Consider the following 18,349-nt stretch of genomic DNA (forward strand, 5'->3'; position numbering starts at 1 on the left):
CACGGTCTTGATATAATACTAGAGGTAACCAATTGGAGCTTCGTAATACCAATGACGAAAACGGAAATCTTAAATCTTTGCTATCTCTTCCATTAGTTTCACGAAAATGGTATCGCGCGAGGGGAAACAAGACTGCGAGGCCTGCAACTAATGTTCCAAATAAAGATGTTGGAAGAGGAATAGCAATTAATAAAAAACACGAAGAAGAAAATTTAAGATATCATGACAAACCCGAAGACGTGCAGATAGCTATGAATGCAGTCACAAAGAACTGGTTGGGAAAGCGAGGTAGATTGGCTGCAAAGAATTGGAGTCGAACGGCGGAAACGAATAAACATTCAAGAAATGGAGGGAACGGGTTTCAATTTGGTATTGCGAAAGGAACGCTGGAAAAAAACATTAATGATATAGTTACAGAGATGTCTATTAAAACTGGAAGTAAAAGAACAGCTGAGTTATCGGGATTGCTGGCTGTGGGAAACTTTATCAAATCTTCTGCAGTCAGTGCGGTTCAGGAGGCAGGAAAAGTATACGTCGCAGCCAAACAAGAAAGTGAAGGAATCTTCTCAGAGAAACCCCGTGCCATGCCTTCGTCATACTTATTTTCTTATTTCGGACGATACGTTAACATTGTACAATTTTATCTTAATGGAAAATCGTACATTATGGAAAACAGAAACCAAACGTTCGAGGTAGTAATAGAACAGTTGCAAAAATTATCAATTGATTCCCAATATTCCATGAACAATGACATAGATCAGAAAATCGGAGGAATTTTCAACAAGTCTCTGGAGATGATGGATACCAAAAGGGATCGAGACATTCTTAAAGGAATTTTCGCACATGCTACAAGTGTTAACTTCGTTTCAAAACTCCAAGGCGTAAAAAATAAGACCGCAGTAATGAATTGCAGAGACGAGCTTAAAGGTAATATTTCAAAGTTTCTTGACATCAACATTACGTCCCAATGTGTCCGTAACGACATGACAAACAGTCAGCAAAGCCGTCTCCAGAAAAGAATAATCAAAGCTAGAAAGGATAAGGAAATGAAACTCAATATAGAAAGTAGAGGAAGAATGATGAAGTGCGAGGAATGGCCTGAGCTAGCAAGTGTTTTAGAGTACGTTTTTGGTGAAGCGGATCAAAGAGAAAATTCAGGAGGAGGATTAGAGGCACACCCCCGACTAAAGAATGATGTGTTGTTTAGAAGTAAAGATAACAACACTTTCATGAGGCAAGCTTTAGAAGTAATTAACGCCGTTTCACCTCCCTCTTTTCACATTTCTCTCAGTACTTGTTTCAACTACACAATGACATATAAAAAAAATTCTGCAAGCGCCTTAAGACATCATCATGGAAAGGAAGTCAACGCTAAAATTTCCTTGCACCACCAATCCAAAACTCTTGTAAATAAACTTGTAGTAAATCTCCACTACAGCACTGCCAATGTAAATTATATTTGCGATTTAAGTGACAAAAGAAAAGACAACGTACTTATTGATTCTAAAGATGCCAAAAAAATTGTATGTGGTGAAATAACTCCTGTTCAAAAGCCTGGAAAAGCTTGGAAGACCATAGAGTGCCCAGACCACGATTGGAACCAAAGCAGAACAGATGCAGTGACACCTATGACCCACCTGTTCATGAAGACGTTGATAACAAAACGTGAAAGCATTCCGTCCTCTCTTACTGTTAATGACCTCCATTTGAATCTGCATAGTTCTAACACTCTTCTTCATGTTACTCGTACTGGAAAAGCAGTGACGCTTTTAAATCCATCTTTGTTGGAGCCCGATACAACTATAAAATTATTTAATGAGCTCTTTCTTCTGATGTCAAAACCGTCTTTGGATTGCGTTTTCCGGGACCCCTCGAAAGGAAGTCTCAAGACAATTTTTGTTTTCATTGTCGACAACGGTCCAGCTGAACAGCCAGCAAGTCCCCTGGTTCAAATGCTCCTTGTTAGACTTTTACGTCTTCTTAATCTTGACAAGATTACACAAGTATCTTTTGCGGAATATCACAGCAAGAGAAACTTCGTTGAACGTGTTCACGCCATCGAGGACGAGGCTCTATCTCGCCACGGGCCATTTTCGGCTCACAAAGTTTACCAAGGCCAAGTAGACCCCGGGTCTAACAAGCACAAAGAGAACATGGAAGCAATGACAAATGATGTTATTTCCTGCCTTAGCCAGGCAAAATATGGGGGGGAGGCGTTGGAGGCCTACAGGGGGATAAGGTCATCAGAATATATCTTCAACGACGAGGAACGCTTGAAAAACTTTCTGTCGCTTTCAGAAGAAAATAAAGAAGAGTGTGATTGGTCATACAAAGTAATAGAGGAGAGCTGGGTTTGGAAAGACATTGAGCTAATTTGGAATTTGAAGCAGGAAAATATTTCAGGAAACTATCTGGATGACTACCAGATGATTAATAATAATTATACTCAATTTAGAACTGCTTGGGTTGACAAGTATGAGGCTACCTTTTACAGGCCAAACGAACAGTGGCGAGGGGAAGCACTGCCAAGAAAAGAAATGCAACCAATTCCTGATTATATGAGATGGCTAGCTACTGGTGGAGAACTTCATTATCTGTCATTTGATAGAAATCAAATAATCTGCGGACCCTGGGACGAGTCTCCAGGGCTCTTCAGACCTGAGAGACTTCTGGATATAATGAGTGCGATGAATTGTGACCCTCCTGAGAGTGTCTTTCCTGCAATATCATTTTTGGTGTGGCTTCCTGAAAAAGAGGTTGCTAGATATTTTCAAGAGGAAGGGGAAAGAATATCAACAGAGGTGATCGAAGATCAAGAAAGGGAACGGTGGAGGAGACATAAACGGTTCTCTAAAAATGTTGCAACCTTAAGGGATGTTTGTAAAAAGATGGGTCTTTCAACAAAAGGGCAGAAACACCACTTAGTGGAACGAATTGCAACGTCGGAGGGAGACGAGCCACCATTAAAAGAACAGCTCTATAATGGACATTTTCAGACAGTTCCATCATCCATACCACGTCTAAGAAAATTACCTGTAGCGAAGCTGAGGTACATTCTTCACTATCATGGCTTACCAACCCAAGGTAACAAAGAAGAACTGTGCCTGAGGATATTCTTACTGAGACAAAACCGATACCAACTTGCCTTTAAAAGCCATGAAGACGAAATAAGAAGAATGCTTTCTCTAATTCCTAAAATTATTTTAGAGGAGAGGAGAATGGCAATATTGAACCCAACTGACAAATTCAAAAAAAGGACCCACTCGTCAAATATCAAAGATAAAAGCTTCCTTCCAGTTCCTGACAGTGTCGATATAAACAATATCCATTTAGAAATGTTAAGACCCCTGTATGATTATTTAAGTATTTTAAAGGAAAGTCGGAGACAGAAATGTGAAACGCTACAAGCCAAGCCGCTATTTAATCAAGATATGCCAGAACCTGAAGCTCCCGACCATGAACAATTCTTTGTGGTCGGGAAAAAAGTGAAAGTCAAGTGGTCAAGAGAAGAAATTGGAGATAGTGGTTGGAAAGTAGGATGGTACTCTGCAGCAGTCCAAGGTTTTTCCATTGAAAACGACACAATAGACATTGTATATTTTGCTGAGGAGGAAAGTGTATATACAATATGCATATCAGAATATTTGTCAAAAGGAAAGCTGATGCCCGTACAAAAGTGAAGACCGTTATAACGTTAATTTGGCTGTTCTCTTGTCCAACCATTACGATGATCTGGCTGTTCTCTCGTCCAACCATTACGATGATCTGGCTGTTCTCTCGTCCAACCATTACGATGATCTGGCTGTTCTCTCGTCCAACCATTACGATGATCTGGCTGTTCTCTCGTCCAACCATTACGATGATCTGGCTGTTCTCTTGTCCAACCATTACGTTGATCTGGCTGTTCTCTCGTCCAACCATTACGATGATCTGGCTGTTCTCTTGTCCAACCATTAAGATAATCTGGCTGTTCTCTTGTCCAACCATTAAGATGATCTGGCTGTTCTCTTGTCCAACCATGACGATGATCTGGCTGTTCTCTTGTCCAACCATGACGATGATCTGGCTGTTCTCTTGTCCAACCATGACGATGATCTGGCTGTTCTCTTGTCCAACCATGACGATGATCTGGCTGTTCTCTCGTCCAACCATTAAGATGATCTGGCTGTTCTCTTGTCCAACCATTACGATGATCTGGCTGTTCTCTTGTCCAACCATTAAGATAATCTGGCTGTTCTCTTGTCCAACCATTACGATGATCTGGCTGTTCTCTTGTCCAACCATGACGATGATCTGGCTGTTCTCATGTCCAACCATGACGATGATCTGGCTGTTCTCTTGTCCAACCATTAAGATAATCTGGCTGTTCTCTTGTCCAACCATGACGATGATCTGGCTGTTCTCTCGTCCAACCATTAAGATGATCTGGCTGTTCTCTTGTCCAACCATTAAGATAATCTGGCGGTTCTCTTGTCCAACCATTAAGATAATCTGGCTGTTCTCTTGTCCAACCATTACGTTGATCTGGCTGTTCTCTTGTCCAACCATTACGATGATCTGGCTGTTCTCTTGTCCAACCATTACGATGATCTGGCTGTTCTCTCGTCCAACCATGACGATGATCTGGCTGTTCTCATGTCCAACCATTACGATGATCTGGCTGTTCTCTTGTCCAACCATTAAGATAATCTGGCTGTTCTCTTGTCCAACCATGACGATGATCTGGCTGTTCTCTCGTCCAACCATTAAGATAATCTGGCGGTTCTCTTGTCCAACCATTAAGATAATCTGGCTGTTCTCTTGTCCAACCATTACGTTGATCTGGCTGTTCTCATGTCCAACCATGACGATGATCTGGCTGTTATCTTGTCCAACCATGACGATGATCTGGCTGTTCTCTCGTCCAACCATTACGATGATCTGGCTGTTCTCATGTCCAACCATTACGATGATCTGGCTGTTCTCTTGTCCAACCATTAAGATAATCTGGCTGTTCTCTTGTCCAACCATGACGATGATCTGGCTGTTCTCTCGTCCAACCATTAAGATAATCTGGCGGTTCTCTTGTCCAACCATTAAGATAATCTGGCTGTTCTCTTGTCCAACCATGACGATGATCTGGCTGTTCTCTCGTCCAACCATTAAGATGATCTGGCTGTTCTCTTGTCCAACCATTAAGATAATCTGGCGGTTCTCTTGTCCAACCATTAAGATAATCTGGCTGTTCTCTTGTCCAACCATTACGTTGATCTGGCTGTTCTCTTGTCCAACCATTACGATGATCTGGCTGTTCTCTTGTCCAACCATGACGATGATCTGGCTGTTCTCTCGTCCAACCATTACGATGATCTGGCTGTTCTCATGTCCAACCATTACGATGATCTGGCTGTTCTCTTGTCCAACCATTAAGATAATCTGGCTGTTCTCTTGTCCAACCATGACGATGATCTGGCTGTTCTCTCGTCCAACCATTAAGATGATCTGGCTGTTCTCTTGTCCAACCATTAAGATAATCTGGCTGTTCTCTTGTCCAACCATTAAGATAATCTGGCTGTTCTCTGGTCCAACCATGACGATGATCTGGCTGTTCTCATGTCCAACCATGACGATGATCTGGCTGTTCTCTTGTCCAACCATTAAGATAATCTGGCTGTTCTCTTGTCCAACCATGACGATGATCTGGCTGTTCTCTCGTCCAACCATTAAGATGATCTAGCTGTTCTCTTGTCCAACCATTACGATGATCTGGCTGTCCTTTCCTGGCGTAAGACTTCTCTTGATGATGATAATCAAACTGACCATTGGTAGATAACAAAGATCATTCTTGTCATTGAATTGAATATTGAAAAAATAATCTCTGATCTGATTAGAAGCGCTGCATTCTAGCAGAATTCAGTTTCATACATAAACGTAAGGAACTGTTTCAAGTTACACCTAGTTGCAAGAAGGTTGTCATAGGAAGAAAGAACTTTTGTAATTTAGTGAGGATTTTAATTATTGATTTACTGATAAAGGAATGTATTAAAAAGACAAAATAAATCACTGGAGCTGATCTTTTTCTTTTTTTTAATAACCAAGACATTCCTTAGGATTATGGTCAATCACTAATAATTTAATTATTAAATTCCTCACTAAATTACATAAGTTCTTTCTTCCTACGAGGCTTCTTTCAACTAGGCCGTGTATGTAAAAGCAGTCGAAAAACAAAAAGAATGTAGTTTGGAAATAATTTGAAACACTTTTCCAATAAGGTAAATTTTTAAATAAGACAAAATACATATTTTATGTCAAATAAGGGAAAGGGTGTTAAAATTAAGTAGAAATGTGAGGGGTATTAAATTTGGAAGTGGAAATCCAGTGTAGAGGGGGTTTGAGGGCACTGGAAAACCCAGAGGAGGGGGTATTAAATTTGGTAGTGAAAATCCAGGGGAGGGGGTATTAAATTTAAGTGGAAATCCAGGGGAGGAGGGGTTTGAGGGCACTGGAAAATCCAGGGGAGGGGGTATTAAATTTAAGTGGAAATCCAGGGGAGGGGGGGTTTGAGGGCCCTGGAAAATCCAGGGGAGGGGGGAACTGAAAAGTTATGTCCTCAATAGGGGGGGTGCGGACTAAAAATGCAACTGCCCAATAGGTGGTTATGTCTTTATCCACATGAAAAAATTACGGTCAAAATACGCAGTGATTGGCCTCCAGATGAGTAAAAACTTTCATATTTCAGCAGTACTCCGATATTTATATCATCCGCCATTTTCTTTTCCAAAATTTACAAGCTTTGCTTTACCACAGGAAAACCAATTCTATATTTCACCAAGTGTACCATCGGTACCATCGGTATAATACCGATCAAGTTATGAAAAAGGAATTTAATTTTGTTATACAATGTATGACTTTTTAAACTGAAGTTGATCTCGTCTTCTCGAAAATATGAGGTCAGTACATGCAACATTCATAGAGCATTACAATGTTATATGTACTAATTGCTTATAATATTTTCTAGCAAACAAAATATCGAATAAGATTTTATTCTAAGTATGAGTACTTAGACTAAATTAATGTTTGCTTCGTTTCGTGAGATTAGGATTTGATTCATGGGAATTTGAATTACAGCGAAACTGTAAAGAATAAAAGGTCAACGAAATAATGTGATAATTTACGACCTACTTTTACTCTGGAAATGACTTTTATAATTTTATGAAAGGTTGATAAATAATATTTTAAGGTTTTGTTAAACAGATTAAGCAATTTACCAGATAACTTGGGCAGATAATGAAGGCATTGGAAAGTTGCCTGATTGCTATACTTTTTAGTTTAAATGCTCGACACTAATAAAAGTCTTGGAATTGTTTATCAATCATAAAAAAAAACACCAGAATATAGAGAGTGAGAGTAAATCATATTACAAAAATTATCAATAATATGACATCTAGATCTTTTGATAGCTATTGTACTTTTGATCAATATAGACCCTTACTAATTATTAACATAATATATTAATATGAAATTGGTATCACAGTTGTCTTTCTGGCCATCAACAACGGGTTATTTCAAATGGGAATATAGCTGACTGGAAGTGGGTTAATAGGGCTACCACCCAAGGAAGTGTCAGTGGGCCTTACCTGTTCAGCTTATTTACTGTATATAAATGATCTGAAAATTAGTGATAACACATGCATCAACAAATCAGTTATTATAAAATATGCTTATGACACAACTATTGTATCACCTGTAAGGCATCACAATAGCAATATTTTTAACAACTCTCATGTTTACATTAAAGAGTATCTTAACTGGACAAGTTTAATACATCAAATTGTAAAGAGGTTATCTTTAGAAAGAAGGGTGATAATGATGATTACAACAACTGTATTGCATTGTATTGAACAGATACCACAATGTAAGGAGCTTATTGGAATAACATTACAGTCAAATAACAGATATGACAATCATGTTAAAGAAATACTATGTGATATTAATACATAAGGGCCTGTTGGTAATAACGAGTCTTAGGAAAGAATTAATTAAAAGAAATAATTTAGTCTTAGTAAAACATTCTTATTTGCTTAAGCACATAACAGATGCTCATAGTTTTTCAATCGCATCTTTTTGTGGATTTATATTATTTCAGTTGTTAATTGTTTTATCATTACAAGTTTTCTTGTATTAATCTAATGAATCTAACATAAAAAACTACCCTCAAACTTGGCAAATGTGCTAAATTTGAGGTGCTTTTTCCACCATCTTAATAGAATTTTGCTAAATCCCTCATATCAAAATTTGAAAAAATGTAGATGGGTCTTTATGTAACCCACTATCCGTTTACCTTCTGTAATACCCACATGGGCCTTACTAATCAATGAAATGATAAGAGATTCTTAGACAATTTATTTGCTAAGTTCATTGCACAGTGAACTAAAGGGCCATAATCATAGAGTAATAAAAATTACTGTGTTATTTTAGTTGTCACTACTGTATATTAATTATTAAATAAATAAATAAATAAAATAAATGGGATTTAGCAGTGGCATTTCTACAGAGTAGCTAATCATCCACTGTAATTCCAATTGAAATTTAGGAGTTGATTTTTGCGGAGGGAGGAAAGCCGGAGAACCCAGAAAACCCTCAAAGCACATGAGAGAACCAACAAACAACTCTACTCACGTACGACACTGAGACCAGCTGGACTCAAACCCGGGTCGCGTTGGTGAGAGGGCTTCTCACAATTAAGACTATCAAGATTTGTGTGTCTTGGGCTTCAACAAGTTAACTACAGTAGAAACATAAAGGTGCTGAAGTAAACAACTTAATAATAATAGAATTATAGGTTTAAAAGAAAACACTTACTACATTCAGTGTGTATTTTTGAGGCGAATGCTATAACTCACTTCTGATGTTGGTCACTTTGAATATGCATCAGAAATATGGGAACCATGCTTTATTGGTGATATCAATCAAGAGTAGAAAGGATACAATGACATGTTAAAAAAAAATATCCTCAAAATGCCATTCTCATTCACAAAGTCTTATAGTTCAATATTTACTATCAATACTTACTGGCATGAATACATGGATATAGTTTTATTTTAATTGATTATGCAGGGTCTGGTACACTGAAATTCCCACCTATTATTACCTGTTATTTATTGTATACGACCATCAAGATCTTGAAGCAGCATGAATGTTATAAAGTGCACAATGCAGAATTTTTACAAAACTGAAAACTATATTCTCAAAGAATAATTGCATGCACCTATTTGAAAAGACACCTATTTACAAAACAATTCATAAATGTTACGATTTTAACTTTAGGTAGTAAAAATTCATGATTTCTCTTTCTGAGACTGCATTCTTTGGAGGTAAAAGGTCCTTGAGTGTAAGTTTGGGTGTATTGATCAAGTCAGATGATCTGCTCAATGGGAGTGACATGGTCAATACACCCAAACTTGCAAGCTCTATTCTGTAATCTATCAATCTGTTCTTTAATTATCATCAGGAGGGCATGGGCGGTTTTTAGATAGGGGCACGTTTTTCAAAACAGACTGGAAATGATTGGGGGGGAGGGGGAGGTGGTCATTTTTAATTTTTGGCAAAATAGTTTGGGGGTACAATTCTATATCCATATTTCCCTAAGTTTAAAAAAGGCAATATATGATATCCTACTGATATTCATAAATGATAAGGATATAGTTTAAAATTTAATAATTGAAAATAAAAAAGTGACTATACACCCTTTGCAAAGATGTTACTATTAGTTATGCAAAGAAATACTGTTAGAGTGCTTTTAGTCTCACTGTTGAATAGTTAGATAAATTTATCTAACTTAGATAACTATTTAGTTGACGTCACCTAAAATAGTAAAAGCGCGCCAAATAACGGTCATGCTAATCCAGGGGGTTGTTTTACCAGAGAATGAGTGAATAGACATTCATCTGTATTATCGTTTCTCCCCCTGATCTCAGTAGCTGTTTACTCAGTTTCAAATTTGGGTGACGTCACCTAAAATAGTAAATAACTTATCTAATTTAGTTGACGTCACCTATTCAACAGTGAGACTAAAAGCACTCTAATGTTAAAAAAATATATATTATATATGGATTTCATTAATCATAGTTGAATTTTACTTTGTTGAATTACGTAGATGAAATCGAAGTAAACGAGATCGATGGATAGATCCGTCTTAGCGACTTGAAAACGGCGCATCACACAAGAGTCGATTATTTTCCAATGATTATTAACTTATCAAACTTACGTAGATGAAATCGAAGTAAACGAGATCAATGAATAGATCCGTCTTAGCGACTTGAAAACGGCGCATCACACAAGAGTCGATTATTTTCCAATGATTATTTACTTTTCAAACTTACGTAGATGAAATCGAAGTAAACGAGATCAATGAATAGATCCGTCTTAGCGACTTGAAAACGGCGCATCACACGAGAGTCGATTATTTTCCAATGATTATTTACTTTTCAAACTTACGTAGATGAAATCGAAGTAAACGAGATCAATGAATAGATCCGTCTTAGCGACTTGAAAACGGCGCATCACACAAGAGTCGATTATTTTCCAATGATTATTTACTTTTCAAACACGTAGATGAAATCGAAGTACAAGAGATCGATGAATAGATCCGTCTTAGCGACTTGAAAACGGCGCATCACACAAGAGTCGATTATTTTCCAATGATTATTTACTTTTCAAACTTACGTAGATGAAATCGAAGTACATGAGATCGATGGATAGATCCGTCTTAGCAAGTTCAAAACGACGCATCACACAAGAGTCGATTATTTTCCAATGATTATTTACTTTTCAAACTTACGTAGATGAAATCGAAGTACAAGAGATCGATGAATAGATCCGTCTTATACGTATTGTCGCTCAGGATGCTAATGAATTAGTAGGGAATTCGACCAAAGTTATTATGACATAATACTGGCAAAGAATTAGTACCATCGGTACCATCGGTACCATCGGTAAACCAAAGTGGTATGTGTTCAGTGATTGCATCTGATGAATATTCATGTTTACCAAAGGGTGACCAATTCTATTATTATGAAGACGCACGCTTTACCAAAGGGTGACCAATTCTACTTATCAACGGGTGTGTTTGATTTTAATGAGTTTGATAATTAATTCGTGAATTTTGCATATAAATTAACTTCACCATCTGTACCGTCGGTAAAATACTTTTACCGTCGGTATCAGATCGTCTATTTTGGACATGTATGTAGATCAAAGGATTGGTCACCTGTTCGGTGAAAAATAACGAGTCAGCACGAGCCCTCCCCCCTCAGGCAACAATGTACCTGTATATATACAGAGAGCTGGCACCTGTCCGGTGAAGAACGACGAGTAAGCCCGAGCCCTCCCCCCTCAGGCAACAATGTACCTGTATATATAAAAAGAGCTGGCACCTGTCTGGTGAAGAATGACTAGTCATTCAAAAATAAATATGGCGTGCAGAAAAATATACCTAATGCTCCAAAAATATAAAAATCTTATACTTTCAGAAGAATACAATAAAACATTGAGAGATTTTGGATGGGATTACTGATTACCAGCAGACTACAGGGATGATCGTGTTTATCGTGTGTGTGGGAGCGATTCTTGTGGCTTTGTCTCTTCTAACTACTTTACCAATCGATAAAGTCTTGACTGGTGGTGAGTATATACTAGTGTACACGGGACAACAAGCACGCGACTGAATGGACGAACAAACGAAGTATACACCTATTTCGAGAATCGTTGTCGCACCAAGAGCCTCAAGTGACAAGCCAAGGCTCCAGAGAACGTCGGTACTTTTAATTATAATTGATTTATCATGGTTCATGCAAGTGGCTATAGCTCTCCACTAATTATCATCTCAAGCAGCCTTGCTTGGAGCAATATGTGAAGTCAATAAATGAAAATGCACCATGAATAAACTAATAGGCCCTTTGCAGCTAGTGGTCACGTGCTTGGATACCGCTTAGCAACACAAAACTGGAGAGCAAGCCTTCCAGTAAACAAAAGTTGTAATAGGTCAAGCACGCGTGGTTTTATACGATAGTTTCATCGTTCAAAACGCTTAATCCTTTTGCCCTATCTACAAACACAGTAAGATAATCTTAAATTCTCTCCTTTGGACTCGATTTTTGGTTCGAAGTAACGATATTCTTCGCGTTATCGCGAAAAAATTGTCACCGCCGGCCCGCTCGACGGCTGAAAAACATGGCGACTTCGCAAGGTATGTACTTCAAAACTCTCCTTTTTTTTGGTTTCTTTTCAATTATTGGACTTCTAAAATCTCTAAAATAACAGTTTAGATTGTGAATGGTGATCGATTGTAATTGGACGGCATTTTAATGGACGATTTGTTTATTTTTTGTGAGAGTGATTCCACGTCTAAAGTCAAGACTAACCCATGTTTACATATATTCGCTGTAGATGTTAGAACTCCCGACGAGCCATCACATACCAAGAAAAATTCTTCGTACCATTGTTGTGTTCCCTTGTGTAACGGAGATTCTCGATATCATCCTGATTTAAAGTTTCACCGCTTACCAGGCCGTGCAAGGGATGAGCAATTGAAAAAGGAATGGCTGGTGAAGATACGAAGAGATGTGGGCCCACACTTCAAGGTATATAGGAATCTAACAATATCAATGCACAATACGAATTGCCTGTGGATCTTTAAAAAACTGTAATGAAGATAAAAATAGTTGAATACAGTTACATTGTTATTAAAAGGACATTTGATTTATAATAGGTTAACAAAAGTACCAGAGTGTGCTCAAAACACTTCACTGAGGAAGATTACAATCCTCCCACTGATTCTGGACGTCAGTTGCTAAAAAGAGAAGCTGTACCATCAATCTTTGACTGGTCAACCAAATCCAAAGCAAGAAGAAAGATAATTCGACAAGTAGATAGGTAATGAATATCACATATTTCTACTTCAATACATTTCATTTAGACTTGACTGATGGAATTGTACTTGATGTTTATTTTGGTTTAAACCAAAATAATTTTATAATTTTAATAATTTAGTCTTTTATAATTTTTTATTTAGTGTGAACTGAGTGTGAACTGAGTGTCATCATAATTTCAAAACCTTTTTACAGAGACACTCAGACAGATGAAAGTGATGACAATGAAGATAATAGTCCCAGCACTTCTACAACCTTCAGCATGGATGACCTACAAGCACAAGTCCAGTCACTCAGAGCACAGTTCCAAGATGCACAAAAGCAACTTGAACAAAGTAGAAATGAAACTGCAGCTGCCCTCACTGAAATAAAAAGGGTTAAAGTTGAAGCTGCAAAAGAAATTGAGGACATTAAGAGGCAAGCTGCAGAACAATTAGCACTTAATAAATTTGGGCTTGAGAGATTTGGCACAGACAATGAGATCATAAGATTTTATACAGGTTTCCCATCCTATTTACATATTCAGTTCTTTTTTAAGTTTTTGCAGCCATGTGCTGCACAAATGACATATTGTTATGCCTCTGGAGAAAGAGAAAGTAGACCAGACTCAAGAAATATGCTTCTTGTGGATGAATTGTTTATGTTTTGTGTACGCCTCAAACTAGGTCTATTCGGACAGGATTTAGCTCATAGGTTCCGAATACATAAATCGTCAGTTTGCAGGAAATTGATCACATGGACTAATTTTTTGTATTTTCTTCTTGGTAGTCAAGTGATCTGGCCTTCAAGGCAAGATGTTGATAGGTTTATGCCAGAAGGTTTTAAAAAGCTTTATGCAAGCACACGTGTCATTTTAGATTGTACAGAGATTTTTGTTCAAACACCTACCTCCCTACTACTTCAGTCGCAGCTTTATTCTAGTTATAAGAGTAATACTACACTCAAGGGTTTGATAGGCATTACCCCTAATGGAGCTATTAGCTTCGTTTCTAGCCTTTACACAGGGGGGATTAGTGATAAGGAAATCACAAGGTGCAGCGGCATTCTAGATTTGTTAGAACCTGGTGATTCAGTCATGGCAGACAAAGGGTTTGACATTGAAGATTTACTTAGGGAGAAGCGGGTAGAGTTAAATATTCCTCCGTTTCTTGAAAGTCAGGAACAATTCTAGGCCGCAGATGTTCAAAAAACAAAGACACTAGCAAGTCTTAGAATTCATGTCGAGAGGGCAATAAGAAGAGTCAAAGAGTACCACTTTTTTGATTCAGATGTGCCATTGTCCACTTTAGGTTCAGTCAATCAGTTATATACTGTAGCCTGCCTCCTTACAAATTTTCAAGGCCCACTTATTTTATCCAATGGTAATAATGAGGCATAGTGTCTGTAAGAAGTTGGTGAATGTATGATTAATGTGGCTTACATAACCCATTAGATAATCTTTAATGCAGGTTGGTTTATCATGTGTCTTGGATTGCTTTTTGTAACTATTTCAATTTGTTTGTAAATGAAAACTCAAAAAAAAAAACTAATGAACAAACACAAAATCTAAATAGCACAAATAAATATAATACTAATATGATATAAATATTAATAAAAAATAAATTAAGATTATGAATTGATTTGTCATTAATAAAATAATATAATATTTGTTATCATAAGAAATCTGGCCATGGTTTGAGAACAACAACAAAAATCTTAGTGTATTAATGTAAATAGTAATTGAAGAAAAAACTATCAACTTTGTCCTTTGCTTGCTGGAAAAACACTGAATCAAAATTAATTCTAGAGCAAACAAACAAATTTTCGTCAATGTAACTGAAAAAATCACACCATTCTAATCCTGTGAGTCCAAGCTGGCACTGGATCTGGTAATAATAAATGTCTGTTGTTTTCAGTTTGTACTGGTTAGTGTTCTGGTCCTTGGTGAGATACCTCACATTGTCAAATGATGTTTCCCCCTCTTTAACGACCTTTATTTCTAACAAGCCAAAGGGATTCTGACCATTATTTACGGCATCAAGGTCATAAACTTTCCTGTCTGGGCTACAACCTAGCCATGGGCACTTTGGGTGGACAATCAGCCCAGATGGGAAGAGGTTTACTCTTCCACCCTTTGCATTGCTAGCATAGACCATGGCAGCATGTGGTTCAAGTTCAATGCCTCTTCTCATTGCTGCAGTTTGTACAAATCTGGTGGGGTTTAGCTGATTGACAAGGGTGTCAAAATGTGACACCCGGCGAGCGACAATGCCAAATTTGCTTGCTGTTACCCTTTTTTTTCTGAGCGGGTGCCATACATCACTCTGACTTTGAGTGACTGTTTGCTGCTGCACTCTCAGTGATGACTCTGTTGTCACAGACAATGTTCCAAATATAGATTGTTGACGACTGTCAAGACAGATTGACACATTGTTATTAAATCTGTCCTCTGCACTTGAGAGGGGAAGCTCTGGGAAAGAAGTGCAAGTAAAATCATTTATGATGTAGTCAGTTGACATCTTTTGTTGATATGACAGGACACAGCCTTTTGGGACATTTCCAAACTTGCTCTGTACAAATGGGATATTGCCAAGTTGATCTTGATTGGGCAGAATGGTTGTAAAGAGAGGATAAGGTGGTTGGAAGCCATTAAAGTGCTCTTTTGTGAGGGTAGGATACTGGGTAGATGGGGAATACAAATTACTCTTGATATATCTACTGTACGAAGCGCCAAGTTGGGGTTTTTTCACTAGCACGTCTTGTATTTCTTTTTGTGCGATTTTGGATCCTCTAGGTATGCTCCAACGCTGCTTCATGCTGGTACATGTTAGCTCATCAGGCAATGTCCGATGTCCCAGTTGCTTAAGAAGGGCTAAATAGTAAAGAAGCCCGATCACATGATGGCAGTATCCACCTGCCCCGGCTACACATGAGCACAGCCCAGACAGCAATGTCAAATTGTTGTTCTGGACTGACACCTCTAAAATGTGCGGTGGTTCAGACTTCCTCATTGAGCGGTAACACTTGCATTTAACTCTCACGCACTGGTCGGTATATATCACTAAAAAATTGGAAAAATTAGTGTGAATTGTCTGCCATTCATATCATAATGAAATAGAAAAAACATTTTGGCTATCAAGTACCTTTAACGTCATGTAAATAGCCTGGTTCCGCCATAAATTTGTACGCTTTCGAAGTGCTTGTGCAGCCAGACTTCTCTATAGCGTAGCTCCCTACATCATCGAAGGTGAGGGAAGGAAAGATAGAGATGTCTTGAGTTTCTACTTCATCTAAAACAAAAATAAATATAAAAATATCAGTACGAAGAATTTTTCTTGGTATGTGATGGCTCGTCGGGAGTTCTAACATCTACAGCGAATATATGTAAACATGGGTTAGTCTTGACTTTAGACGTGGAATCACTCTCACAAAAAATAAACAAATCGTCCATTAAAATGCCGTCCAATTACAATCGATCACCATTCACAATCTAAACTGTTATTTTAGAGATTTTAGAAGTCCAATAATTGAAAAGAAACCAAAAAAAAGGAGAGTTTTGAAGTACATACCTTGCGAAGTCGCCATGTTTTTCAGCCGTCGAGCGGGCCGGCGGTGACAATTTTTTCGCGATAACGCGAAGAATATCGTTACTTCGAACCAAAAATCGAGTCCAAAGGAGAGAATTTAAGATTATCTTACTGTGTTTGTAGATAGGGCAAAAGGATTAAGCGTTTTGAACGATGAAACTATCGTATAAAACCACGCGTGCTTGACCTATTACAACTTTTGTTTACTGGAAGGCTTGCTCTCCAGTTTTGTGTTGCTAAGCGGTATCCAAGCACGTGACCACTAGCTGCAAAGGGCCTATTACAGCTAAAAGTACCGGCGTTCTCTGCGGTCTTGGCTTGTTGCTTGAGGATTTTGGTGAGACAACGATTTCTGAAATAGGTGTATATGAGATACAAAGCACACGACTCAATGAAAGAACGAACAAGTGGCACGAGGAGACATATGAATATGGATACAACTCAAGCAAAAAAATCTTATTCTCAAGAGAATAACCTGAAATGGGTTGACTTTGCACCTTTGCAAGTAAAGACGTCTGGACTGAGTGGTTTTTCTATGTTCATTTATCTCATGTCAGGAGCAGGGATGTATCAACTGGCCTATTGTTAGATATAAATAAAACTGTGTTCTGCATCATGCCATACTCATACTCATAGCCCATACGAACGAGAGGACCAATTGTTTTAGTCAAATCCAACTAGTCGGTCAAATATATAGATAAGTTTTGAATAAAAGTTAAATTTAATGTTTTAGTTTTCAAAGCCGGCACTTTTTGCTACTAGTAGAGTATAACTTAGCCTAGTAGTACCTCATTCAATCAGAACACAGCAGTAGTAGAGTATAAGTTATAGACTAGTAGTAGCTCATGCAATCAGAACGCAGCATTGAATACAGACCCCTATCTGGATTTGACTAATGAAGTATGTATGACACACCAAGCGCGAGCGGTCGGCACCTCTTTCAAACTCGGCTCCACTAGACTAAGGTGTGTTATGTATGTTCGTTTTTTAGGTGCTGGGACGTATCAACTGGCCTATTTTTAGATGAAACTCAGCGAATAAACGAACAAACAAGCTTCAAGCATCTAGTGTTTTAATAAGACACGGAACCAACGAAACACGATGACACTGGAGAGTGACCAGCTAAAAAATGTTTATTAGAATTATTATGCATTATTTATATCTTGAAAATTTCATTTAGCTTTTATCAAAAAACTTTATCAACTATTAGATATAATTAATAATATCTGACATCAGTTGGACACTTCAAGTTAAACTCAAACTCAGTATTGTCTATTCCAAGCTTTGGTGGATTATAGAAATGACCAGAGTATGCGTCGGATATGTGTATAACATGCACTTCCTGATTAACACTTCACTTGATGGATGAAACAGCCGATGTCGACCTAATTTTGCGCTCTCATAAAATGTTGGAATTTGAAATATTATGTATCAAACATTCAATTATTTTTGATGTGATTATTTTATTGAATTTGGTTAATTGTTGCATTACCCTCTTGCTGGATCGAGCTGATCTGAAAGAGTGACGTAGAAATGACGTCACTACAAAACTGAAGTGTCATAAAGCCTGTGCAATTAATTAACGAGCGAAAAATAAAAAACCTGTCCACCATTGCAATATGAATATAAAACTCACTAGCTATTGTGTTACTTTGTATAACCCGTTTATTATCAAGGTTTTTTTTTTTCATTTTGTGGCCTGGAAATCCATAATTTCAAGAGGAAAAGTAACACCTCAGTTTTGCAAATTTTCTCGAACCTGATTGGCTGACATTTTTCTCAGATATATAAGCTAGATGCTATTGTTGCTATTATTGATTCTGCTGTTGTTGCCACTGTTGTTGTTGTTGCGTTGTTGCTGTTGTCGTTGCTGCT

General features: G+C 37.8%; 3 protein-coding genes and 1 long non-coding RNA gene across 5 annotated transcripts; 3 read left to right on the plus strand and 1 right to left on the minus strand.

Moving 5' to 3' along the window:
- Positions 1-962: 962 nt before the first annotated feature.
- Positions 963-3,780, plus strand: LOC148904310 (uncharacterized). The gene has a single exon (XM_089025497.1). It carries the CDS (start codon positions 984-986, stop codon positions 3,678-3,680), a length of 2,697 nt encoding a protein of 898 aa, XP_088881623.1. The 5' UTR covers positions 963-983; the 3' UTR covers positions 3,681-3,780.
- A 7,639-nt stretch (positions 3,781-11,419) lies between these two features.
- Positions 11,420-18,092, plus strand: LOC116290827 (uncharacterized). Its single transcript, XR_004196509.2, has 2 exons — positions 11,420-11,661; positions 17,466-18,092. It is a non-coding gene; the product is annotated as an uncharacterized LOC116290827 (long non-coding RNA).
- LOC148904311 (uncharacterized) lies at positions 11,946-14,456 on the plus strand. 2 transcript variants are annotated; one of them, XM_089025437.1, is made up of 4 exons: positions 11,947-12,226; positions 12,427-12,620; positions 12,749-12,912; positions 13,104-14,456. In XM_089025437.1, the coding sequence occupies exons 1-4, from the start codon at positions 12,211-12,213 to the stop codon at positions 14,077-14,079; spliced, it is 1,350 nt and encodes a 449-aa protein (XP_088881563.1). In that variant the 5' UTR covers positions 11,947-12,210; the 3' UTR covers positions 14,080-14,456. The 2 variants fall into 2 exon arrangements, with proteins under 2 accessions (XP_088881562.1, XP_088881563.1); XM_089025436.1 differs by having other exon boundaries at positions 11,946-12,620.
- On the minus strand, positions 14,602-16,754 carry LOC148904312 (uncharacterized). Its single transcript, XM_089025438.1, has 3 exons — positions 16,457-16,754; positions 16,031-16,256; positions 14,602-15,948 (listed from the first exon to the last, which is right to left on the minus strand). The coding sequence occupies exons 2-3, from the start codon at positions 16,254-16,256 to the stop codon at positions 14,612-14,614; spliced, it is 1,563 nt and encodes a 520-aa protein (XP_088881564.1). The 5' UTR covers positions 16,457-16,754; the 3' UTR covers positions 14,602-14,611.
- Positions 18,093-18,349: the final 257 nt, after the last annotated feature.

Source organism: Actinia tenebrosa, unplaced genomic scaffold (genome assembly GCF_029948245.1).
Source record: "Actinia tenebrosa isolate PJP-AT-01 unplaced genomic scaffold, QUT_ActTen_1.0 utg344__unscaffolded, whole genome shotgun sequence".
Taxonomy (NCBI): Eukaryota; Metazoa; Cnidaria; class Anthozoa; order Actiniaria; family Actiniidae; genus Actinia; species Actinia tenebrosa.

Coding starts and splice junctions, on each gene's coding strand:
- LOC148904310 (XM_089025497.1), top strand. CDS start 984: ATGACAAACAGTCAGCAAAGCCGTCTCCAGAAAAGAATAATCAAAGCT.
- LOC148904311 (XM_089025436.1), top strand. CDS start 12,345: ATGGACGATTTGTTTATTTTTTGTGAGAGTGATTCCACGTCTAAAGTC. Junction 12,621..12,748: donor ATGTGGGCCCACACTTCAAG/GTATATAGGAAT, acceptor GATTTATAATAG/GTTAACAAAAGTACCAGAGT. Junction 12,913..13,103: donor ATAATTCGACAAGTAGATAG/GTAATGAATATC, acceptor ACCTTTTTACAG/AGACACTCAGACAGATGAAA.
- LOC148904312 (XM_089025438.1), bottom strand. CDS start 16,256: ATGTTAGAACTCCCGACGAGCCATCACATACCAAGAAAAATTCTTCGT. Junction 15,949..16,030: donor CTATTTACATGACGTTAAAG/GTACTTGATAGC, acceptor CCAATTTTTTAG/TGATATATACCGACCAGTGC.